Below are 26278 nucleotides of genomic sequence, written 5' to 3' on the forward strand. Positions count from 1 at the left end.
CTGGAAAGTGATTTTCGGCCCGAGAGTCGGGTGAAACTCGCTGAAAAACACACACTCGATCCGGCTCCCCATTGCCGGCTGCAGCAGCGGGGCGGGGCCACCCTGAACCCTGACCTCAGGCTGACCCCCCGCCGCACGCAGCGCCGTGACCTCAGCGCGCAGCTCCGCCTATCGCTCGCCGCCATGGCGGAACCCAGCGACGACTACTGGCTGTATGGAGCCCTGCGGAAAGCGGCTGGAACAACAGCCCACCTCCTCAGCCTGGCATTCCCAATCGGCGTGGCTGTGCTGTCAAGGCCTGGAAGCAGTGAGTATCCCACATCTGGACAAGAGCAGCCAGTAGAGCTGCTAAAATAGGGGCGGGACGAGGCGGATATGGGTGAATGGAGTAGGTTGGGGGAGGGGCGCGTCTGAGGGGGAGGGGGAGAGGGAGGGGGAGGGGCGCGTCGGAGGAGGAGGGGCGCGTCTGCGTGGGAGGGGGAGGGGGAGGGGGCGTGGGAGAGGGGGAGGGGGGCGTAGGGGGGAGGGCAGGGGGGCGTAGGGGGGAGGGCAGGGGGGCGTGGGGGGAGGGCAGGGGCGCGTCTGTGGGGGAGGAGGAGGGGTGTGCGGGGGAGGGGGAGGGGCGCAGGGGCGCGTCTGAGGGGGAGAGGGAGGGGAGGGGCGCGTCTGAGGGGGAGAGGGAGGGGAGGGGAGGGGGGAGAGGGAGGGGAGGGGAGGGGGGAGAGGGAGGGGAGGGGGGAGAGGGAGGGGAGGGGCGCGTCTGAGGGGGAGAGGGAGGGGAGGGGGAGAGGGAGGGAGGGGGGAGAGGGAGGGGAGGGGCGCGTCTGAGGGGGAGAGGGAGGGGAATGAGGGGAGGGGCGCGTCTGAGGGGGAGAGGGAGGGGAGGGGCGCGGGGGAGAGGGAGGGGAGGGGCGCGTCGGAGAGGGAGGGGAGGGGCGCGTCTGAGGAGGAGAGGGAGGGGAGGGGCGCGTCTGAGGGGGACAGGGAGGGGAGGGGCGCGTCTGAGGGGGACAGGGAGGGGAGGGGCGCGTCTGAGGGGGACAGGGAGGGGCATGTCTGAGAGGGAGAGGGAGGGGAGGGGCGCGGGGGAGAGGGAGGGGAGGGGCACGGGGGAGGGGGTGAGGGAGGGGAGGGGCGTGGGGGAGGGGGTGAGGGAGGGGAGGGGCGCGTCTGAGGGGGAGGGGCGTGGGGGAGGGGGTGAGGGAGGGGAGGGGCGCATCTGAGGGGGAGGGGGAGAGGTGGGGGAGAGGGAGGGGAGGGGCGCATCTGAGGGGGAGAGGGAGGAGAGGGAGGGGAGGGGCGCGTCTGAGGGGGACAGGGAGGGGAGGGGCGCGTCTGAGGGGGAGGGGGACAGGGAGGGGAGGGGCGCGTCTGAGGGGGAGGGGGACAGGGAGGGGAGGGGCGCGTCTGAGGGGGACAGGGAGGGGAGGGGTGCGTCTGAGGGGGAGGGGGACAGGGAGGGGAGGGGCACGTCTGAGGGGGAGGGGGAGAGGGAGGGGCGCGTCTGAGGGGAAGAGGGAGGGGAGGGGCGCGTCTGAGGGGGAGAGGGAGGGGAGGGGCGCGTCTGAGGGGAGAGGGAGAGGTAGGGGAGGGGGAGAGGGAGGGGAGGGGCGCGTCTGAGGGGGAGAGGGAGGGGAGGGGCGCGTCTGAGGGGGAGAGGGAGGGGAGGGGCGCGTCTGAGGGGGAGAGGGAGGGGAGGGGCGCATCTGAGAGGGAGGGGAGGGGCGCGTCTGAGGGGGAGGGGGAGCGGGAGGGGAGGGGCGCGTCTGAGGGGGAGAGGGAGGGGAGGGGCGCGTCTGAGGGGGAGAGGGAGAGGTAGGGGAGGGGGAGAGTGAGGGGAGGGGCGCGTCTGAGGGGGAGAGGGAGGGGAGGGGCGCGTCTGAGAGGGAGGGGGACAGGGAGGGGAGGGGCGCGTCTCAGGGGGAGGGGGAGCGGGAGGGGAGGGGCACGTCTCAGGGGGAGCGGGAGGGGAGGGGCGCGTCTGAGGGGGAGGGGGAGAGGGAGGGGAGGGGCGCGTCTGAGGGGGAGAGGGAGGGGAGGGGCGTGTCTGAGGGGGAGAGGGAGGGGAGGGGCGCGTCTGAGGGGGAGGGGGAGAGGGAGGAGAGGGGCGCGTCTGAGGGGGAGAGGGAGGGGAGGGGCGCGTCTGAGGGGGAGGGGGAGAGGGAGGGGAGGGGCGCGTCTGAGGGGGAGAGGGAGGGGAGGGGCGCGTCTGAGGGGGAGGGGGAGAGGGAGGGGAGGGGCGCGGGGGAGGGGGAGAGGGAGGGGAGGGGCGCGGGGGAGGGGGAGAGGGAGGGGCGCGGGGGAGGGGGAGAGGGAGGGGAGGGGCGCGTCTGAGGGGGAGGGGGAGAGGCGCGGGGGAGGGGGAGAGGGAGGGGAGGGGCGCGTCTGAGGGGGAGGGGGAGAGGGAGGGGAGGGGCGCGTCGGAGAGGGAGGGGAGGGGAGGGGCCCAGGTGGGGGTGGAGGGGGAGGGGGGAGGGGGGAGGGGGGCCGTGGGCGCGTCTGCGGGTGGAGGGGGAGGGGGGCCGTGGGTGCGTCTGCGGGTGGAGGGGGAGGGGGGCCGTGGGCGCGTCGGCGGGTGGAGGGGTGGGGGGCCGTAGGCGCGTCTGCGGGTGGAGGTGGAGGGGGAGGGGGGCCGTGGGCGCGTCTGCGGGTGGAGGGGGAGGGGGTCCGTGGGCGCATCTGCGGGTGGAGGGGGAGTGAGAGACGGTGGGGGTGTCTCTGTTTGTGTCTGTGGGTGGAGGGGGAAGGCTGTGGGTGCATTGGGCAGGGTGGGTGCGTTGGGGGGGGCCTGTGGGTGCATTGGGCAGGGTGGGCACGTGAGGGTCTGTGCGTGCATTGGGCAGGGTGGGCACATGGGGGGACTGTGGGAGGGCTGTGGGTGCATTGGGCAGGGTGGTTGTGTGGGTGGGCTGTGGGTGCATTGGGCAGGGTGGGCGTGTGGGGGGTGCATTGGGCACATTGGGCAGGGTGGGTGCATGGGGAGGCTGTGGGTGCATGGGGGGGCTGTGGGAGGTCTGTGGGTGCATTGGGCAGGGTAGGCGTAGGGCACCAGGTATATGGGACAAGATGGGGGACTGGTGCATGGGATGGTTCATAATTGGGGGGTGTGTATGGGACATGGTGGGAGAAGGGGTGTGTGGGCAGGATGGGTGTATGGGAACAGGATGGGGGATGTGTGTGGGGGAGAGGTTGTATGGGGCAGAATGGACTGGGGCTGTGGGTTTGTGGGGGAGGTTACTGTGGGTGTATGGGGAAGGATGAAGAGATGTTGTGGATGGATGGGGGAGGGGCTCTGGGTGTATGGAGCTGTGAGTGTAAGGGGCAGCATGGGGGAGGGGCTGTGGATGTATGGGGCAAGATGGGTGAGTGGCTCTAGGTAAATGGAACACCGTGAGTGAGGGGGTCCAGATATATGTGACACTACTGAGGAGGTGCTGCAGGTATATGGGTCACCGTGGGGAGGAGCTCGAGGTAAATGTGACACTCTGGACGATGGGCTCCAGGTATATTTGGCCGTTTGGGGGAGCGGCCTCGTGTATGGGACAGGATGGGTGTGGGTCCAGATATGTGATATCATGGGTGAGGGGCAGATGTATTTTAGCATCATTGGGAGTGGTTCAATTTTTACAGGAGAATCGCAGTGCGGGGGCTTCATTCCGTATAGCCAGGGGCACATCTAATAAAGAATTAAATTTATGTTTTAGTTTGTTATTTATGTATTCATATAGCAGGAAAACCAACAATAATTCTTTGAAAACTTCCAATTCTAATAGAGTAGGTTAAGGCATGTTCACTAAAGTGATCACTCAAACTTTGATTTCCAGCCTTCTATGTCCTTGAAACCTAGTCTTGTGTAGTGTTGTTCCGATGGAATTTCATGAGCCTAATGGTTTGGAAAGAGTCACTTTCCACTGGTCCTGCCTCACTGGTAGATAATAAGTTTATTAACATTGACCACTTGAGACATGTGCACATTAATGGGGATACAGATTTAACCTTTATAAGACATCTCAATGTTCCTTTATACCTATACCTATGCAGTGGCATATGATAAAGGCTTAACCATATCTCACCAATGCCATGACATTCTGATTACTGGGACTTGAGGATTGGACTGCAAATAACCTAGATGTTTTACTTTATACTTACCCAACCATAGACTCACGTTCTTTAATCAACAAATTATGAATAAGTATGGAAAAACCCGAGCAGCTTCTCCACTCCATCATTTGCCACATCTGTGAGCAGGCTGACTCAATACAATATGCTTTTACCAACGTCTTTCAAGCTCACTTCAAGTTATCTTCCTTCCTAATAGTCCAGCACTAGCAAGATGGACTTCATTGCCTTGCTTTGTACTGTAAGCTTCTATGAAATACTTGTGACCAAGTGTTGTGATGAAGGTGTTATTGGACTATACCTTAAATAACAGCTGATGATTTCACTTCATCTTTTTTGTTCTAGGTTTATTTTCTTGGCATCCATTCCTGATGGCTCTTGCTGTAAGTAATCTATACTTGCGTGTCACGCATGGAGATAGTCATCGGAGGCTGCCCTTTGGACAAGCATTTTTGTTTGGGGGATATGCTTCCCTCCAAAGAAAATACAATCTCCCCATTTCTCTTGCATAGTTTTTCCCAGGTCACACCTCTCTTAACCTACTCTTTTCAGTAGCTCTCCTCACTGACACAAAAACTGATTAGAAACGAGGACTGAGCCTGTATTTTGTCTCTGTGGGCTGGCCTAACGTGCTCCTTTTGCATTAGTGACCTTTAAAAATCCACCATGCAGCATTTACCATCTTCTGTGTCCTGTAATGGATCCTGATTTTAATTTTGTCTTGGAACAGAGTTGCTCCATGAGAATCTTTCCCTCTCTCCATCACACAACACAAACGTAGGTTTTAAATAAAAACGTTTCCTGCTTTGAATACAAGTCAGGTGACACATTCTCCCAAAGCTATGTTGTGCTGGGCTTCCTGACTTGTTTTTCACAGAGTGACAGCAGATAAATCTCAGGGTGACCTGCCACACAGACTCTTGTCAGGCCCACTGGCGACTTTCCTGTGACTTTGCTCAGAGTGAATTGAAAGTTCCACTGTTTTATGAGGATGGGATCATGAAAACGTAGGAATTGCTAAATATAATTGTTTTTAAAAACTCATTCATGGGATATGGATGTCACCAGCTAAACCAGCATTTATGCCCATCCCTAGTTGCCCTTGAGAAGGTGATGGTGAGTCACCAACTTAAACCACTGTAGTCCCTGTCTGTAGGACAAGGAACTTCCTAGCTCACTGCTAAACTGGTTTCATTCCTTTTAAACTTCCCAACGGTTTGATACAGCTGAAGGCTTTTTAGGCCATTTCAGAGGGCACTTAATAGTCAAGCACGTAGAATCATTGATTGGAATGTTCCGATCAGCACCAAATTCTCTGTCCATGCTTTCAGCAGAGGCAGGGTGTGAACGGACAGAAAATTCAGACCAAGCAAATAATTGATGCATGCAGAAACGGAACGGTGATAATTATGGGGGATTTTAATCTGCATATTGATTGGATGACCCAAGTCGGACATGGTGGGCTTGAGGAAGAGTTCTTGGAACGCTGTCGGGATAGTTTCCTTGAACAGTATGTAAGGGAACCAACGAGGGAGCGAGCTATCTTAGATCTGGTGTTGTGTAACGAGGCAGGTAGAATTAGGGATCTTCTTGTGAGGGATCCTCTTGGGACGAGTGATCATGGTATGGTTGAATTTCTGATGCAGATTGAGGATGAGAAAGTAGGGTCCCGAACCTGTGTCCTCTGTTTGAACAGAGGGGAGTATGATAGGATGAGAGCGGAATTAGCCAATGTAGATTGGGGGCGCAGATTGGTTGGTAGGGCAGCTGAGGAACAGTGGAAGATCTTTAAGGAGATCTTTTTCGGTACTCAACAGAAATATATTCCAATGGTAAAGAAGGACTGTAGGAGAAGGGATAACCAGTCGTGGTTATCGAAGGAAATGAAGGAGAGTATTAAATTAAAAGCTGATGCATTCAGAGTGGCTAAAAATAGTGGGCGATTAGAAGATTGGGAAAGATTTAAAAATCAACAAAGAATGACTAAGAAGGTGATAAAGAAAGGAAAGATAGCGTATGAAGCTAAACTAGCACAAAATATAAAAAAGTAAGTATAAACAGTGAAAGTTTTTACAAATATATAAAGAAGAGGAGGCTGGCTAGAGTGAATGTTGGACCCTTGGAGGATGATAGGGGGGATTTAGCGGTGGGTGATGGGGAAATGGCTGAGGCTTTAAATAAGTTTTTTGCCTTGGTCTTCACGGAGGAGGACACGAATAGTTTGCCGGATATTAAAGATAGAAGAATGGTAGGAGTTGAGGGCCTGAATGCGTTTACCATCACTAGAGAGGTAGTGCTTGATAGACTAATGGGACTGAAGGTGGACAAGTTCCCAGGACCAGATGGAATGCATCCCAGGGTTCTGAAAGAAATGGCAGAGGTGATAGTGGATGCCTTAGTAATTATTTATCAAAATTCGGCACAGTAGCACAGTGGTTAGCGCTGCTGCTTCACAGCTCCAGGGTCCTGGGTTCGATTCCCAGCTCGGGTCACTGTCTGTGTGGAGTTTGCACATTCTCCTCGTGTCTGCGTGGGTTTCCTCCGGGTGCTCCGGTTTCCTCCCACAATCCAAAGATGTGCAGGTTAGGTTGATTGGCCATGATAAAAATTGCCCCTTAGTGTCCTGAGATGCATAGGTTAGAGGGATTAGCGGGTAAAATATGTAGGGATATGGGGGTAGGGCCTGGGTGGTATTGTGTTCGATGCAGACTCGATGGGCCGAAGGGCCTGTTTCTGCACTGTAGGGTTCTACGATCTATGAAAATTTGCTGGACTTTGGGGAAGTGTCGGAAGTTTGGAAAACGGCAAATGTTACACCGTTGTTTAAAAAAGATAGCAGACAAAAGGCAGGGAATTATAGGCCGGTTAGTTTAACATCTGTAGTTGGAAAAATGCTAGAATCCGTCATCAAAAAAGAAATAGCGAGGCACCTAGAAAATAATGGTCTGATCGATCGGACGCAACACGGATTCGTGAAGGGGAAGTCGTGTTTGACGACTATATTGGATTTCTATGAGGATGTGGCTAGTGCGGTAGACAGAGGGCAACCGGTGGATGTGGTGTTTTTAGATTTCCAGAAGGCGTTTGATAAGGTGCCTCGCAAAAAGTTGTTACAGAAGGTTAAGGTGCATGGAGTTGGGGGCAAGGTGTTAGCGTGGATTGAGCATTGGCTGTCTAATAGGAAGCAGAGAGTTGGTATCAATGGGTGCTATTCTGGTTGGCAGTTGGTGACTAGTGGAGTACCGCAGGGATCGGTGCTGGGGCCACAACTATTTACCATTTATATAGATGATCTGGAGGAGGGGGCTGAGTGTAGGGTGACGAAATTTGCTGATGACATGAAGATGAGTGGAAAAGCAAATTGTGTGGAGGGTGTGGAAAGTCTGCAGAGAGATGGAGTACTGTGTGCAGTTTTGGTCACCGCACTTGCGCAAGGATATATTGGCCTTGGAGGGAGTGCAGAGGAGGTTCACATAGCTGATACCGGAGATGAGGGGGTTGGCCTACGAAGAGAGACTAAATAGACCTGGGTCTGCACTTGTTGGAGTTTAGAAGGCTGAGGTGGGATCTTATAGAGACGTATAAGATAATGAAGGGGATGGATAAGGTAGAGGTAGAGAGATTCTTCCTGCTTAGAAAGGATAGCAGGACTAGAGGACACAGCCTCAAGATAAGGGAGGGGGGGGGGCAGTTTAGATCAGAGTTGAGGAGGAACTTCTTCACTCAAAGGGTGGTGAATCTCTGGAATTCTCTGCCTGTTGAAGTGGTGGGGGCTACCTCGCTAAATATATTTAAGTCACGGGTGGATAGGTTTCTGATAGACAGGGGAATTAAGGGTTATAGGGAGAAAGCGGGAAAGTGGAACTGATCCACTTCAGATCAGCCATGATCTTGTTGAATGGCGGGGCAGGCTCGAAGGGCTAGATGGCCTACTCCTGCTCCTATTTCTTACGTTCTTAGAACTCCTACAGTGTAGAAGAAGTCCAGCATAGAAGAAGTCCATTCAGTCCAGCGAGTCTGTGGCAACTCTCCGAAAGAGCATCCCTGCCCTAACCTGGTAACCTCACGCATTTACCATGGCTAATCTTTGGACTGTGAGAGGAAACACACAGACTTGGGGAGAACTTGCAAACTCCACACAGTCACCCAAGTCTGGAATCGAACCGGGTGTCTGACGCTGTGATGGAACAGTGCTAACCACTGTGCTACCGTGCCACTCCTTGCTGTGGGTCTGGATTCATATACAGGCCAGACCAGGTAAGGATGGTTGGTTTCCTTCCCAAAAGACATTGATGAGCCAGATGGATTTTTTCAACAATTGTTTCATGATCATCTTTCCTGAAACTAGCTTTTAATTCTAGATTTCTCAATTGAATTTGAATTCCACCACTTGGGATTTGAACCCTGAATTACTAATCCACTGATATTACCACTATGTCATCGCCACCCCCTGTAATAGACCAGGTCCATCTTGATCCCCTCTGCCATGCTTAAAGTAATTTATACAGTAATAATCCAGATATTGAGTAATCACAGCAATCAATTTCAATTGTCCAGTTTTATATCAGATAACGTACAATGTATAATGAAGCTATATTTTAAGTTCTGTCCTTTTTAAGATCTCAGTCCATATTTTAATAAGTGCATCCAGAGGCCAATTCTGTTGAATGACAGCTCCTGGAAAATATGGCCAGTGATTCCTTAGAACAGAAAATATTACAGTAAGATTGAAAGAGGTGTTCAAGGTTATGTGGAATGTTTGTAGAATGACTGGGGGGGCAATTGTTTTCACTGGCAAGAGGATTAGAGGACACTGATTTAACGAGTAATTGGCAAAAGAGAAGAGATTAGAAGAACTTTTTTATGTAGCAAATAGTTATGATTTGGGAAAGCTACCTGAAAAAGTGGTAGAAGCAGATTCCATTTAACTTTCGAAATAAAAGGGATAAATATTTGGAAATAAGGCTACAGGAAAAGAGTGGGATTAATTGGATAGCTCTTTTATAGAGCCAGTACAGGCTTGATGGGCCAAATGGCTATCTTCTGTGCTGTATGATTCTGTGGTCCTATATTCTAGATTTTCGGTGAGTGGAGGTTGAGTTTCTCTGCAGGGAGTGTAAACCCGGGCACTTCTCACTAATTCCTAGTGCCCCCCCCCTCAATTCACCTTTATTAACCAGAATATGGTGTGGAGTGAGCAGATGAGACTCAACCTCCCAACCAGATGCACTGAGATTGTGAAAGTGAGCAGGATACTGTCTTGTTTGCTCTGGAATGGAATAAGAGACCAAAGAAAGAATGGAAAAAGTTCATCCTGATTTTGTATGTTTTAAGGATTCTTGGTTCTTATTTTCCCATAACTTCTACATTATTCAGGAGAGCAGAGATTATCTGTTTGTTACGAGAATGTGATTCTCTTTGTTCCTCTATTCTGCTCTGAGAAAAAACGGAACACTGAACAAGTGAAGTTATTGGTGAATGACAGCTCTTGGGGATCCTGGGGCAACGTTGAATGCAAGGGTGAGGAGGTTATTCTTCAGCTATACAGAGAATTGGTGAGACCACATCTGGAGTACTGTGTACTGTACAAGTAGCTTTATTTAAGGAAAGAGGTAAATGCATTGGAAGCAGTTTAAAGAAGTTTTACAAGAAGTGATACCTGGAACGGATGAGTTATGAGAAAAGTCTCTACAAGCTAGGCTTGCATCTATTAAAGAGTTTAGAAGAATAAGAGGTGTCGTTTGAAATATATAAGATTCTGAGTGGACTTGACATATGGATGTGGAAATGCTGTTTCCTCTTGTAACAAAATCTAGAACTAAGGGCAAAGATAAAAGCAAATTACTTCAGGTGTTGCAATATGAAACGAAAACAGAAAATTCTGGAAAATCTCAGCAAGTCTTACACATCTGTGGAGAGAGAACAGAGCTAATGTTTGGTGTCAGGATGAGCCAGCCCTCTGACAAAGGGTTATCCAGACTTGAAACGTTGGCCATGTTCTCTCTTCACAAATTCTGTCATACCTGCTGAAGATTTTCTAGAACTAGGGGGCCTGTGTTTAAAAATAAGGAGTCATCCATTCAAGACAGATGAGTTTATTTTTCTCAGAGGATTGTGAAACTTCCTCAAAAGATGGTTGAAGCAGAGTCTTTGAATATCTTTAATGCAGAAGTAAATAGGTTCTTGATATGCAAGGGGCTGAAAGGTTATCCAGGGTAGACAAGTTTGTGAAGTTGATCTTTAAATTAGATTAGTCACGATCTTATTGAATGGCAGAGCAGACTCAAGGGGCCAAGTAGTGTGCTCCTGCCCCCAATTTGTATGTTCATGTGTGTTAGTATCTGAATTTTTTCATCTTACAAATGAAAAATAAATGAAAAGTGGTTATTGTCGGCATTTACTCTGAATGTTTTATGTGTGAGATATTGTGGAGAGTGCTGAAAGCTTTTTAGTTTTGAAGTACTTTAATGTATAGTCGCTGTTGCAAAGTAGGAAATACTGCAGCTAACTTTCACCCACTAACCTTCACAGGTAACAATGTGACAATGATCTGTTTTATGATGTTGATTGAAGAATAAATATTAGAAAGAATTTTGCTCTTTAAAATTGGGCAAAGGGGTCTTTTATATCCACCTATGAGGACTGACAGGGCCTCCTTTTAGCACCTTTTTTGAAAGACTGTGCACTGATCCCTCAGTACTACACTAGAGAGTTACATTTTGTGCTTGAGTCTTCAGATTGGATCTTCAATCCCAATGACTCACTGATATGGTTTCAGGAAGGAAACATGCAGTCCTTACCTGGCCTACGCGTGATTCCAGATCCATAGCAATGCAGTTAACTCTTAAATGCTCTCTGAAATGGCCAAGTAAGATACTCAGTTGTATTCAGCGGCAACAAATGGAACAAGAAGGAATGGAACTAGACAGGCCACCTGGCATCAACTTAGGCACCAGGAACGACAACAGAAAACCCAGTCCTGTGGACCCTGCATAGTCCTCCTTCCTAACATCTGGGGGGTTGTGCCAAAATTAGGAGAGCTGTTTCACAAGACTAGTCAAGCAACAGTCTGACATTGTCATACTCACAGGATCATACCTTAACAGATAAAGATCCAGACACCACCGTCACAATTCCTGGGCATTCCAGCAGGACAGATCCAGCAGAGGTGGTCTCACGGTGGTATACAGTCAGGGGGGAGTTGCCCTGGGAGTGTTAAGCATTGATTGGGGCTCTATGAAGTCTCATGGCATCAGGTCAAATATGGGCAAGGAAATCTGTTGATTGCCACATATAGTCCTCCCTCAGCTGATGAATCAGTCCTCCTCATCAGGTGAACAACACTTGGAGGAAGCACTGAGGATGGCAAGGGTGCAAAATGTACTCTGGGGGAAACTACAACGTCCATCACCAAGATTGGCTCAGTAGTACCACCACAGACCGAGCTGGCTGGGTCATAAATGACATAGCTGCTAGACTGGATCTGTGGCAAGTGGTGAGGGAAAAACATACTTAAATTCACCCTCACCAACCTGCCTGCCACAGATGCATCTGTCCATGACAGTAATGGTAGGAGTAACCACTTTACAATCCCTGTAAAGTCCCATTTTCACATTTAAGGACACCCTCCATTGTGTTGTATGGCACTACTACTGTGCTAAATGGCCTCAAACAGCTCAAAACTGGATATCCATGAGGAGCTGTGAGCCATCAGCAGTAGCAGAATTGTACTCGAGCACAATCTGTAACCTCATGGCTTGGCATATTTCCCATTCTACCATTCCACCAAGCCAGGAGATCAACCCTGGTTCAATGTGGAGTACAGGAGTGTACGCCAAGAGCAATTGCGTACCTAAAAATAAGCTGTCAACGTGGTGAAGTTACAACACAGGACTACTTGCATGCTTAACAGCATAAGCAGCAAGTCTCATACAGAGGTAAGCAATCCCACAACCAACGGATCAGATCTAAGCTCTGCAGTCCTGCCACCTCCAGCTGTGAATGGTGGTGGACAGTTAGACAACTTGCTGGAGGTGGAAGACCTCAGCAAATCAGTTCAAAAAGTAAGGCTGGAGCGCTTGTAAAAATCTTCATTCAGAAGTGCTGAATGGATGATCCACCTTGGCCTCCTCCAGCAGTCCCCAGCATCGTAGATGTCAGTCTTCAGCCAATTAGATTCACTCCACATGATATCAAGAAATGGCTGAAGGCACTGGATGCTACAAAGGCTATGAGCTCTGATAATATTCCAGAAATATCACTGAAGACTTGTGTTGCAGAACTTTCTGCATACCTAACCAAGTTGTTTCAGTACAGCTACAACACTGGCATCTACCCAGCAATGTGGAAAATTGTCCAGGTTTATCCTGTCCGCAAGAAACAGGACAAATCCAACCTGGCCAATTGTTGTCCCAGCCGTCTACTCTAAATCAACTGTAAATTTGTCAAAGGAGTCATCAACAGCGCTATCAAGCTGCACTTACTCAACGATGATGAATGCTCAGTTTAGATCACTCGACTCCTGACCTCGTTACAATCTTGATCGAAAAATGGACAGAAGAGCTGAATGCCAAAATGAAAGTGACAGCCCTTGACACCAAGGCAGCATTTGACCAGTATGGCACCGAGGAGTCCTAGCAAAAGTGGAATTAATGGGAATCGGGGGAAATCCTTTGCTGGTTGGAGTCATAACTGGCGCAAAGGAAGATGGTTGTGATGATTGAAGGTCAATCATCTCCACTCCGGGGCATCACTGCAGGAGTTCCTCAGGTTAGTGTCTGAGGCCTAATCTCCATCATAAGGTCAGAAGTGGGAATATTCGCAGATGACTACACAATGCTCAGAATGATTTGTGACTCCAGATACTGAGGCCATCAAGATCTGGACAATATCTAGGCTTATGCTGATAATTGGTAAGTAACATTTGTGCCACAAGTGCCAGGCAGTGACCATTGCCCAAAAAGAGAGGACCTAACCATCTCCCTCTGACATTTAATGGCGTTACCATCACTGAATCCCCTATTATCAACATCCTGAGAGTTACCATGGACCATACACTGAACTGGATTAGCCATATAAGTTATGTGGCTACCAGAGCAAGTCAAGAGGCTAGGAATCCTCCGGTGAGTAACTCAGCTCCTGACTCCCCAATGCCTGTCTACCATTTGCAATGCACAAGTCAGGAGTGGGATGGAATACTCTCCACTTGCCTGGATGGGTGCAGCTTCAACAATATTTAAGCAGCTCAACATGATCCAGGACAAAGCAGCTCACTTGATTGTGGATAGGGTAGCAATCAGTCCCTCCAACACTGACACACAGTGGCAGCAGAAACCAAAACGAAAAATGCTGGAAAATCTCAGTAGATCTGGCAGCATGTGTAAGGAAAGAAAAGAGATGACGTTTTGAGTCTAGATGACCCTTTGTTAAAGCGAAAAGGCATAGAGAGTGGGAGATATTTATATTGCAGGGTGAGGGAATGAAAGATGAGCTATACCCACAGAAATCAGGGGAAAAGAGTGCTAATGGCAGTTGATAGAATAAAGAGTGTGAGTGGCCAAACGGCAGAGAAGCTAAAATCAGAGGGTAAGCTGTGACAGATGAAGATTGGGGAGGGGGATGGATGGATGGAAGAGAGGTAAAATTTGAAAAGAGGGAGCAAAAGGAGAGAAAAGGTAAGGAAAGGGAGGGGGATAAAGTTGGGGAAAGAGTGGGGGGGAGAAAAAAGAAGAAAGACAATAAAGAAATAAAAGAGAACAGTAAAAAATTAAATAAAATGAAAACAGAGGTCAACATGTGTATCCTCCACAAGATGTACTGCAGGAACTCACCAAGGTTCCTTAGGCAGCACCTCTCAAACCCATGATCACTACCATTTAGAAGTACAAGTAACAAATGCTGGGAACACCACTTGGAGGTTCCCCTCCAAGCTACTTACTGTCCTGACTTGGAAATATATTACTGTTCGTTCACTGTCACTGGGTCAAAATCCTGGAACTTCCTCCCTAACAGTACTGTGAATATAGTTACACCTCAGGGACTACAGTGGTTCAAAATGGCAGCTCACCATCACCTTCTCAAGGGCAACTAGGGATGGGCAATAAATACTGGTCTAGATAGTGACGCCCACATTGGTAAATTATTAAAAAAAGTAGTATTCTTACTGAAATGAGAGTGCTACCACTGAGCCAAGTCTGGCACATAATCACAAGGTTAGCCAGGTGAGTGTATGAAAGGTTATATATGAAGTGAATCTAGCGCACTCTATTAACAGTTGAGGAAATAAAGTGAAGCAGTAATTAATAGGAAGTGCATTAATTTGACAAATTAACATATTGCTGAAAAGAGAGACGTGTTGCCAGAGCTTTCTGTCTTTTATAGAACAACAGACTTCTGAACTTCTGATTAATTCCAAAAGGAGCAAGGCTAGAACATATTTTTTTTTGCAGAAAATAGGTTGCGGCATATGACTGCAAGATGCTCCTAGCAAGGGTAAATGAAACACGTTATTAGCTCAATTAATAAACTCATTTGATTTCTGATATAGCTATTAACGCACTCAGTTATTCCGCAAGTTGTGGAATCATATGTAACTGTAGATGTTTTGGGTTTTGCAAGCATGGGCTGGATGAGTGCAGTCTGCCTATTAAGAACAACTGAAGGAATATGCTGTTTGCAATAATTAGCTACTCATGGGCCTGTGTACCTGGTGTTACGCCAATGCTGGAATTTGTATACAGTGTTGCTCAATTGTGCTGTAGGCTTTTTGGACTAATGCAACATCCTATTAAATGAAAAGTACCACTTACATCGCCACTACATAGTAACAGTGTGAAAAGCCGCACAAAAGGTTGCTTCAGAAGGTTAGGGGGCATGGAGTTGGGGATAAGGTGTTAGCGTGGATACAGGATTGGTTGTCTAATAGGAGGCAGAGAGTTGGTATCAATGGGTGCTATTCTGATTGGCGGTTGGTGATAGTGGAGTGCCGCAGGGATCAGTGCTGGGGCCTCAGCTATTTACCATTTATATAGATGATCTGGAGGAGGGGGCTGAGTGTAGGGTAATGAAATTTGCTGATGACACAAAGATGAGTGGAAAAGCAAATTGCGCGGAGGGTGTGGAAAGTCTGCAGAGGGATCTGGATAGGCTAAGCGAGTGGGCGAGGACCTGGCAGATGGAGTATAATGTTAGCAAGCGTGAGGTTATCCACTTTGGCAGAAATAATAGTAGGAGGGATTACTATTTAAAGGGCGAAAAGCTGCAGCATGCTACGGTGCAGAGGGACCTGGGGGCCGCAGCTGGAGTACTGTGTGCAGTTTTGGTCGCCACACTTGCGCAAGGATATTTTGGCATTGGAGGGAGCGCAGAGGAGGTTCACTAGGCTGATACTGGAGATGAGGGGGTTAGACTATGAAGAGAGACTGAATAGACTGGAGCTGTACTCATTGGAGTTTGGAAGGATGAGGGGGGATCTTATAGAGACATATAAGATAATGAAAGGGATGGATAGGGTAGAGGTAGAGAGATTCTTCCCGCTCAGAAAGGACAGCAGGACTAGAGGACACAGCCTCAAGGAGGGGGGGGGGGGGCAGTTTAGAACGGAGTTGAGGAGGAACTTCTTCACTCAAAGGGTGGTGAATCTCTGGAATTCTCTGCCCGTTGAAGTGGTGGAGGCTACCTCGCTAAATATATTTAAGTTGCGGGTAGATAGATTTTTGACAGACAAGGGAATTAAGGGTTATGGGGAGAAAGCAGGAAAGTGGAACTGATCCACTTCAGATCAGCCTTGATCTTGTTGAATGGCGGGGCAGGCTCGAAGGGCTAGATGGCCTACTCCTGCTCCTATTTCTTATGTTCTTAACTTGTTATTCAGATTTTTCAGATACTAGCCTTTCATGGGTCATTTGAGGTAGACTGGGCACTTCTCAGGTCCAAAAGTAGCGGTGTTTGGCCCATTTGCAAGTTTTCCCCACACACAACTTACAATGATTTGATCAGGATAGCTGTTGTCCCACAAAACAGCTTTAATGCACTCTATTTCTGTGGCAAGCCTGTAAGGAGGGCAAATGGTAAGGGCCCTTTACAAAGTGGCTGATGAGCCTAAAATAATAGCCATAGAGCTATACAAATCCCAACTTATATAAACCTACCTAGTGCAGGTAGGTTTGTGGTAGACTATATTAGAGAACCCATTAGCAGATTTCTTAACCAGCACATCGAGAAAAGGGAATGAGTTAGACTTCACCATCTCAAAAGTCCAGTTGCAACACCTCAGCCAATCTAAGTCAGTTTGCCAACAAATCAGCATCTTTTTCTCCTGCACCATGAATTGTGATCGTTTTAAATTTGGCATTCTTGCATTTGTCCTGTTGAAGCCTTTCATCTTGCGCATACACCTCTCTTTGCAGCAATATTCAAATTAAAATGCCTTTCGGAAGAACAAAGGATACAAGAAGCAGTACTACCAATGTTTGAAGTTATGTGTGGAATAAAGAGTATCACATAGCCAGCTTGGATGCAATAAAGTGAGGAAGGAAGAAATTTTTACAAGAATTTTGTAGCTTCTAAAAATTACAAGCATAAATTTAACTTTGGATAATTAAGGGGAGGGGATTTGAGCCAGTTAGACTGGAAATGTGCATTGTCAAAGTAAGGAAATTAATCAGGAATTGCTACAGATTACCAGAGAAAGAAATTATCATGGAACAGGTAGGAAAAAGGGGGTAATAATTATGGGGAATAATAATTATGTCGGATATTAGTTACTGTACATTAACAACAACGACATGTATTTATATAGCAAGGTAGTAAAATGCCCCAAACACTCCAAAGGAGAAATATCAAACAAAATTTGACACTGAGCCACATTAGATGATATCTGGGTAGATTAGCAAAAGCTTGACCAAAGAGGTTTTTTAAGAAATGTCTTAAAGGAAGAAAGCGAAGAAAATAGTCTTAGGGGCAGAATTCTAGAGTTTAGCACACAGACAGCTGAGACCACTGCCCTCGAGTGCAGTGATTAAAATCAGGGTTATTCAAGAGTTGGAGGAATGCAGATATCTTGGAGAGTTGGAGGGGATTACGGAGATTGGGAGGGGCGAGATCGTGAAGTGTTTTTAAAACTAGGATGAGAATTTTAAAACTGATACATTATTTGGATGATAGCCAATGTAGATCGGTAAGCATGGGGGTGTGTCAGATGAATGCAAGCCCAGTTTATGGAGACTGCTCTGGCATTTGTGAGATTGGTTAGGAGTGCATTGAAATAATCGGATCTAGAGATAACATGAGGGTAATTTGAGGCACACAGATATATAATTGGAAGCTCGCCTCTGAGTCAAAATGACACCAAGGATGAGAACAATCTGGTTCAGTCTCAGATGTTTGCCATGGAGAGGGAAGGAGTCGGTGGCAAGGGAGCAGAGTTTGTAGTTCACCAGTGGCTTCAGTCTTCCCAGTAATTAACTGGAGGAAGTTTATTCTCATCCAGTATTGGATATCGTACAAGCCAATCCAATCATTTCTGGATGGTGGAGGGTTTGAAGGAGCTACTAGTGAGATTTAGCTGAATGTTGTCTGTACATGCAAAGCCAATGTATTATCTAATAATGTTAGCAAGGGGCAGCATGTAAGTAAGAAATAGGGGGGAGGGGGACAAGAATAGATTCTTGTGGTATACCAGAGGTAACATTGTGGGAATAGGAAGTGTAGCCATTGTAAATATTCTCTGATTACAAGTGAATCGATAAGAATGGACCAAGTGAATCGTGCTGGTCAACCATGGAGAGGCATTGAAGATCAACATGTCAGCAGCTGTAGATAGGTTGAAGATGATAAAGGGAAAAAATTATCTTTGTCACAGTTACATTGGCTGTCATTTATGACTTTGATAGGAGCTATTTTGGTCTAGGCAAAAGAAAGGGTAAGGTGGGCAAAGAAGCAACAACACTCAAGGACTTTGGGGAGGAAAGTGAGGTTGGAGTGATAGTTTAAAGCTAAAGTTTACTTATTAGTCGCAAGTAAGCTTACATTAACACTGAAAATCCCCCAGTCGTCGCACTCCAGCGCCTGTTTGGGTACGCTGAGGGAGAATTTAGCATGACCAATGCATCTAACCAGCAGATCTTTTGAACTGTGGTAGGAAATCACAGCACCCAGAGGAAACCCATGCAGACACTGGGAGAACGTGCAGGCTTTGCACAGACAGTGGCCCAAGCCAGGATTTGAACCTGGGTCCCTGGCATTGAGGCAGCAGTGCTAACCACTGTACCACCGTGATAACATACAAGGAGAGGTGTGGATCAAGGGTTTTTTGTGAGTATGAGGTATGCAGGAGACTGGGAGGGTATCTGAGGTAAAAGAACCATTAACAATATTGGCTAACATGCAAACCAAGGAAGAAATGGTGTCCTAGATTCAACAACCTTCTGCTACTTCCTATTAAGGTCAGAAGTGGGGGATGTTCACTAGGGATTGCACTGAGTTCAGGATTATTCACAACTCCTCAGCTACTGAAGCAATTTGTGTCTGTATGCGGCAAGACCTGGACAATATTCAGGCTTTGGCTAGTAAGTGGCAAGTAACATTCACGTTGCAATGATCATCTCCAACAAGAAAGAATCTAACCATTTCCCCATGACATTCAACAGCTTTACTATCATGTAATTCCCTGCTATCAACATCCTGGGGATTACCAATGGTCAGAAACATAACTTGACCAGTCGTATAAGCTCTCTAACTGAAAGGGCAGCTCTAGATATTCTGCAGTAAGTAATTAATCTCTTGACTTCCTAAAACCTATCCACCATCTTCAAGCACAGTCGGAAGTGTGATGGAATGTGCTCCATTTGCTTGGATAAGTGCAGCTCCAACAAAACCCAAGAAGTTCAACACCATCCAAGCCAAAAAAAACTGCTTGATTGGCATACCATCCACTACATTAAAGATTTACTCCCTTCACTATTGGCACACTGGCAGCAGTGTGTACTAATTACAAGATGCACTACAATAACTTGCCAAAGCTCTTTCGACAGTAGCTTCCAAACCTGTGACCTTTACCACCTAGAAAAAAAAAGGTAGCAGCATCCCTTCTAGTTACACGCTATCCTACCTTGAAACTCTATCACAGTTCACTGTGTCAAAATCCTGAAACATACTCTCACATTAATACCGTGGGTGTTCCGACACCACATGGACACATGTAATTGTGCTAGGAGCAGTTCAAAGATGGTTTACTAGACTAATACCAGGAGTGGATGGGTTGTTTTATGTTGAAAGGTTAGCTTTGTATCCACTAGAGTTTACAGGAGTAGAAGGTGATTTGATCAAAACCTCTAAGATCTTGAGGGGTATTGACAGGGTAGATAGATTTGGAAAGGATGTTTCCTCTTTTTGGAGAATTTGGAACTAAAAATTAAAAATAATGGATTGCTCATTTAAGATTTGGAGATGCCGGCGTTGGACTGGGGTAAACACAGTAAGAAGTCTCACAACATCAGGTTAAAGTCCAACAGGTTTATTTGGTAGTAGATGCCACTAGCTTTTGGAGCACTGCTCCTTCATCAGCTGACTGGGGAGTTCTGATCACAAACAGGGCATATAAAGGCACACACAGTTTTTACAGAATACTGATTAGAATGCAAATCTTTACACCTAATCAAGTCTTAAAGTTGCCGACAATGTGAGTGGAGATGGCATTAAGCATAGGTTAAAGAGATGTGTATCGTCTCCAGACAGGAAAGTAAGTGAGATGTTGCAAGCCCAGGCAAGTCATGGGGGTTACAGATAGTGTGACATGAGCCCAAGATCCCGGTTGAGGCCGTCCTCATGTGCGGAACTCAGCTATCAGCTTCTGCTCAGCTACTCTGTGCTGTCGTATGTCACGAAGGCCGCCTTGGAGAACGTTTACCCGAAGATCAGAGGCCAAATGCCCGTGACTGCTGAAGTGTTCGCTAACAGGAAGGAATCAGTCTTGCCTGGTGATTGTCGAGCGGCGTTCATTCATCCGTTGTCGTAGCGTCTGCATGGTCTCCCCAATGTACCATGCCTTGGGACATCCTTTCCTGCAGCGTATCAGGTAGACAACGTTGGCCGAGTTGCAAGAGTATGTGCCGTGTACCTGATGGATGGTGTTCTCGCGTGAGATGATGGCATCTGTGAGAACCTCACGTGAGAACCGCATCCATCAGGTACATGGCACATACTCTTACAACTTGGCCAATGTTGTCTACCTGATGTGCTGCAGGAAAGGATGTCCCGAGGCATGGTACATTGGGGAGATCATGCAGATGCTACGAAAATGGATGAATGAACACCGTTCGCCAATCACCAGGCAAGACTGATCCCTTCCTGTTGGCGAATCCTTCTGTGGTCACAGGCATTCGGCCTCTGATCTTCGGGTAAACGTTCTCCAAGGCGGCCTTCGTGACATATGACAGCACAGAGTAGCTGAGCAGAAACTGATAGCTGAGTTCCACACACATGAGGACAGCCTCAACTGGAATCTTGGTACATGTCACACAATCTGTAACCCCCGCGACTTGCCTGGGCTTGCAACATCTCACTTATCATCCCGTCTGAAGACAATACACATCTCTTTAACCTATGCTTAATGCTATCTCCATGCACATTGTCTGTACCTTTAAGACTTAATTAGGTGTAAAGATTCACATTCTAATCAGTATTCTGTAAACTGTGTGTGCCTTTATGTGCCCTGTTTGTGATCAGAGCTCCCCACTCACCTGACGAACGGACAGCGCTCTGAAAGCTAGTGGCGTTTACTACCAAATAAACCTATTGGACTTCAACCTGGTGTTGTGAGACTTCTTGCTTATTTAAGACAGAGATGAGGAGAGATGTTTTCTGTTAGGGTCATAACTCTCTGGAACTCTGCTTCCACTGACTTTTGTGGAAGAGAGAGTTTGAATATTTTTAAGGCAGAGCTGAATTCTTGATTAACAAAAGGTGAAAGGTTTTTGGGAGTTGGCAGGAATGTGGGGTTGAAGTTACCGTCAGATCAGCCATGATCTTATTGAATGGTGGAACATGCTCAAGGGATCGTGTGGCCTATTCCTGCTTCTAATTCATATGTTCATATGCAGCAGCTCACCATCACCCTCTCAAGGGCAATTGGGTGTGGCCAATAAATGTGGGCCTAGCCAGCAACACTTACATCCCATGAGCAAAAAAAAATAAAAACAGAAAATGCAGGAAATACCCAGCAGGTCAGACAGCATCAGTGGAGAGAGAAAAACAGTATTTCCAGCATTTTATATTTTTATTTTAGATTTCCAGCATTTGTAGTATATTTCTTTTATAACCAAGAAGGTTAGCAGTTTAGTGTGAATGTGGGCAGGCACGCAGAAGGGGAGTTCCTCGATAAGATGTGCTTGGAGAGTGCATGTTGGGAGGGAAATCATTAAAAGATGTGATTTCAGGGTTAGACCCAGGAGAAATGAATCTTTTGAAAAAGTCATCTTTGAAAAACTAATAAAGGGAGTTTCTTGGTGTGGCTTGTTACAATGAGAATTCAAAGGCTCTCAATTGGCATGTATTTATCAGCAGGTTTGATTGGGAGAAACACTAGTACAGTGACTTTCAAGCTTTTTAATGCTGTGACATCAGTAAAAGCTAGGCATAATAAAATGCATTGGAAATTTCAGTGAAGGCGTTATCAGAAGGTTGAAAATTAGGACCGAGGTGAGGAAGGGAAATGGAAGGCCAAATATAAAACTCCTCCCAACCCCCTTTATCTATATGACAATATGAATAGTTGAATGTGCTGTAAACGATGAACAGCAGGCTGTTAAAGATGTAAGGGAAGTTAAAAGAGAACAAAGAGTTCTGCTGAATGCTGTGAGTGAATGCATTGCATGGGGTGTTCCTGAACAATTCAGACCAGGAGGTGTTGTGATTAGCTTCAAGTGTTCGAAGATTAGTGGAGGAGGGAAAAATAGCAGTAAAACTCCCTTCATGTGATCACAAGCACGATTGCTAAAAGTTTGCATTTGTGAGCCTTGTGCCCAAGTGTCTAGGCTGTGTGATTACCCAATTAAGTTCCTGCAGGAATTCCCTTCTAGCAGCATTTTAGGAAGGGTGGTAAACTGGATTTTAAAAAAAACATAAAAAGCTTGATCTAAAAAAACTCAGTAGGAAGGAGGAAGAGCATAAGATGGCACAATTGAAGGAACAAGAAAGGGAAGTTGAAAGGAACAATGATCTTGGTAATATTCAATAAGTTGGAAATGTTGACGGGAAGGAGGATCCTTTATCAGTATTTTTCTATATCCTTCTCACGAGTTCTTGAGAGCTGCTAGCCAAATCACTGCAGGTTTGGGGCAGTGTTCAAATCACCAGTGGAGGCATGAGCTGCAGAGATGAAAAGAAATTTCTCTTGTAAATACACTGGCTTTAGAAATGAAGGAGATATAGAAGATCCAGAATGGATCAGAAGACACGCAATGGCAAAGAATACTGGTATTCTTTGGTAAGAAGTGAGAGTTGTTGGTTAGAGGTGTGGGGAAACTTAAAAGAATTGAAAGAACTTGATTTTTATTGTCTGTGTTGGTGGCATGAAAGAGATTGAGATTTGGTGTTTCAAAACTGCTTCTGTGCAAGCAGCAGAATTTTGTGTGCACTGACTGATGTTTCAGGAGAAATAGAGTGGATTCACTAACAAAAGAGTGTTGAACTGGAGGGTTGTTGGAAGAGATCATTCTATGGAAGAAATAGATTGGGAGGAAAACAGCTCTGGGAGATCCTGAGTTGACAAGAGAACAATCAGCAAATAAATCATTAACAACAGTGTAGATAGGACAATTTAAGAGAAATCCACATAGCCATGGGCAAGTTCTTCTTCAAGCCACTCACGATCCTGATTTGGAAACATGTTGCCAATCCTTTGCAATCACTGTGTCAAAATCCTGGAATTCCCTCCCTAACTACATTGTGAGTCAACCTACAGCACATGGACTGCAGCAATTCAAGAAGGGGCTCACCACCATCTTCTCAAGGGCAAGAAGGGATACTGGCCAGCCAGCGATGTCCACGTTCTACGAATGAATAAAAAAAAGACCACATCATGGTATCTTACTTTAGACAATAGAATGGAGAGCAGTAAGAGCCAAAACCTAATAGGATCCTGAGTGAAGGATCTGACAGACATAATGGGGATAAATTCTGACATGATTCTGTTTGTAGAACAGAGTAGAACATGTTGATCAGGAAATATATGTGAAAACGTTCAGCTTTTGCTTTCAGAGAGATGGCTAAATTACCTGAATAAAGAGACAGGAAAGGAAGATTCACAGAAGTTTTGACGTACAAAAATTTAACCATGCTTCTGTTTTCTCCTAGTTTTCCTTCATTATGACTCAAGCCATTCTGCTGTTCTCTCCAGAGACTTCCCTTATTTTGTCCTACTCAAGGAAAATCAAAGTCCGAGTCCATTGGTTGTTGCAGGGGCTGGCCACAATGTGTGCTGGTCTGGGTTTGACCATTATTAGCTATAACAAATACCTGAATGACAAACCACATTTTACCAGCTGGCATGGTCTGGTTGGCCTGGTGACTGTCCTTTACATTTGCATGCAGTCCATTGGTGGAGTGTCGCTACTCTATCCCAAATTAATGAGGAACTGGTCCCTATCCAAACTGAAACTCTACCATGCCACCTCTGGATTGGTTGCCTACCTGCTGGGTTGCACTAGTCTCCTGCTGGGTATGTTTTCAACATGGTTCACTGAAACAGTAACTGGTATTAGCTGGTACCTTGCAGTATGCTGTCCAGCCCTGTTGGCATTGGTCCTCATGAACCAAATATCCAGTGCCTTCCTGAAGAAAAAGAGGATGCAGCCTTAAATCAACTTCTCCGTCCCACCCATAGATGCTCGACAACGACCTGGGCTTGTATTAATCTGAAATTCTACAGCAGTGGAACTGTCAAAACTAACTTCATCTATTTTACAAAGACCCATTCATCAGTACAGGTGACTGACACACCAAAATAAGAACAATTCAGTGCAAAACCTGGACTTTATGATTCTACTCCATGCTAACTGATGCTGGGAGATTGAAAAGCAATTTGATCATCTGCTGTTTTGTGACACCGTTTAGAGTGTCAAGTGTCCTTATGTATGCTTCATCCATAATGAAATGTGTGTGTGTTCCTTCTTTGCTAATCAGCATGGCAGTGAGCAGTGCTGTGTCTTGGTTGTGTAGTGTTCTCTGAATAATACTTCTTTTGCTCTTGCTGATTGAAGTTTAAGAAAATATTCAACAAAATGGAAACTAATGTTGTACTCCTGAGTCATGATGTTACATGAAGTCATGAACAAAAGTTCAGTGTTCGGACCAAAATGTTGTGCCTCCTGCATTAACCTGGAATTTTAAAAAATCTGTTATTTTAAACCTTTTGGTTTTCTTTTTGAGACCTCATTTCATGTAAGAAAATATTCCTTATCCCAACCTGCCTTAATTCCCTCATGTAGAATTTGCAACAAAGGTGGGAGTACAATCTCAGTCTTGTTTAGAATAGCTTATTTATTTATTAATGTTGATGTAATTTTAATTGTGCTGTTTTCTTCTCAATTTGCATATTCCAAATCCATGTACATGTTTAATGCTATTGCTTTCTGTCTGAGCGTTTGTCTGTGTCTGTGTTCCTAAGTATTGGTCCTACAGTATTACATGAATAATTTATCCCACTGGCTGTATATTGAAAGTTTTTTAGAATGCTGATTAGACATTGTGTGTGTTGAGAAGATTGGCTTGTGCTTCATTAGTATGATCTCTGACCCTTTTTCTGTGCTGTTACTTTCAAAGGCCGTTCCAATGTTAAGTGGGGTGAACTTGGACATTTTGAGGGGACTGAAAACAGCAGATTCACCATTGCCAACTGCACTTGATATTCAGTTTTATTGAAGTCAGTGACTGGGACAATTAATGTGATGCAGTATGTTTGGTGTTCCAAGCCAATATCACACCCAGTATATTGTTCCAAACTACAAGTGAGATCTTAGGCTGCAATGAATTATTTTCATCTTTAAGCAATTAAAAATGACTTAATCGTGCGATTATCCTGACAGATAATATGTACTTTTGTCTTGTGCATGCACAAGTTGGCACAGTGGTTAGCTGTGCTGCCTCACAGCACCAGGGACCTGGGTAAGATTCTCGGCTTGGGTCACTGTCTGTCCGGAGTTTGTACGTTCTCCCTGTGTCTGTGTGGATTTTCTACAGGTGCTCCAGTTCCTCCCACAATCTGAAAAATGTGCTGGTAAGGTGCATTGGCCATGCTAAATTCTCCCTCAGTGTACCCGAACAGGCACCGGAGTGTGGCGACTAGAGGATTTTCACAGTAACTTCATTGTAGTGTTAATGTAAGCCTACTTGTGACTAACAAATAAATAAACTTAAATAATAAACTTACAAGTGTATTTGTGACTCTTACACACAAAAGATGAGTATAGATAATCTGCCAAGAATGACAGAATCACAGCAGACATGGGATTCTTCCTATGAGGAATTTGCATGTGTGCGCAGTAAGCTTTCTTGTACGGTATCGTCACTTGTCATCTCCTAGTTGCTTTTGTTTGAACTGCAGCAGCCAGAGGCTGGGCTGTGTTCCAACAGTAGACCAAAAGACTTTTGTAGATATAGACTATTACTCTGAACAAGGATGATCTGACATTGGACTGTAGCTCAAAGCGAAAATTGCATCAATTACAGACTTTCTTTTAACTCTTAACAATATCCAGAGGGAATGAGAGAATCTCTATGGGCAGACTGATGACAAAAAATGTTCAAATTCTCATACTTCACGTACTGGCCTGATCTGCCATATTTGAGCCCTTAGTCCTCTGGATGGCTGACGATGGTCCTACAATTGAACAAAAGAAGTATATTAAGCAAACTCCAACAAAGCACCCACACCTTCTTTCTTCAATATGTCATCTCAATAGATTCAGTATTGAGGTTACAGAGATGTATCCTGTTGATTGGTGTAATGGTGCTAGATGTCTGTCGGATTCAGATAAGTCCACTTAACTATTGGATTTCATTGTTGATCAACTTGTGGCTGAATTCTATTGGTTTACTGAAGTTGTAACGACCCAGGCAGTCAGTGCCTTCTAGCTCTGAATAAACAAAATATATGATCATC

General features: G+C 46.4%; 2 protein-coding genes across 6 annotated transcripts in view; one reads left to right on the forward strand and one right to left on the reverse strand.

Annotated features, from left to right (window-relative positions):
• Positions 1 to 99, reverse strand: part of nprl2 (NPR2 like, GATOR1 complex subunit) — a 38536-nt gene extending 38437 nt beyond the window's left edge. For both annotated transcript variants that reach the window (XM_080184447.1, XM_080184448.1), the window contains exon 1: positions 1 to 99. In XM_080184447.1, the coding sequence (XP_080040573.1) occupies positions 1 to 72 (72 nt within the window). In that variant the 5' untranslated portion in view covers positions 73 to 99.
• On the forward strand, positions 96 to 26278 carry cyb561d2 (cytochrome b561 family, member D2). Of its 4 annotated transcripts, none has more exons than XM_080184453.1 (3): positions 115 to 307; positions 4465 to 4502; positions 23473 to 26278. In XM_080184453.1, the coding sequence occupies exons 1-3, from the start codon at positions 184 to 186 to the stop codon at positions 23974 to 23976; spliced, it is 666 nt and encodes a 221-aa protein (XP_080040579.1). In that variant the 5' UTR covers positions 115 to 183; the 3' UTR covers positions 23977 to 26278. The 4 variants fall into 4 exon arrangements, with proteins under 4 accessions (XP_080040576.1, XP_080040579.1, XP_080040578.1 ...); XM_080184452.1 differs by lacking the exon at positions 115 to 307 and adding an exon at positions 3440 to 3471; XM_080184451.1 differs by lacking the exon at positions 115 to 307 and adding an exon at positions 3541 to 3774.

The sequence above is a fragment of the Carcharhinus amblyrhynchos genome, chromosome 3 (genome assembly GCF_965287045.1).
Source record: "Carcharhinus amblyrhynchos chromosome 3, sCarAmb.v2.hapA, whole genome shotgun sequence".
Lineage (NCBI taxonomy): Eukaryota > Metazoa > Chordata > Chondrichthyes > Carcharhiniformes > Carcharhinidae > Carcharhinus > Carcharhinus amblyrhynchos.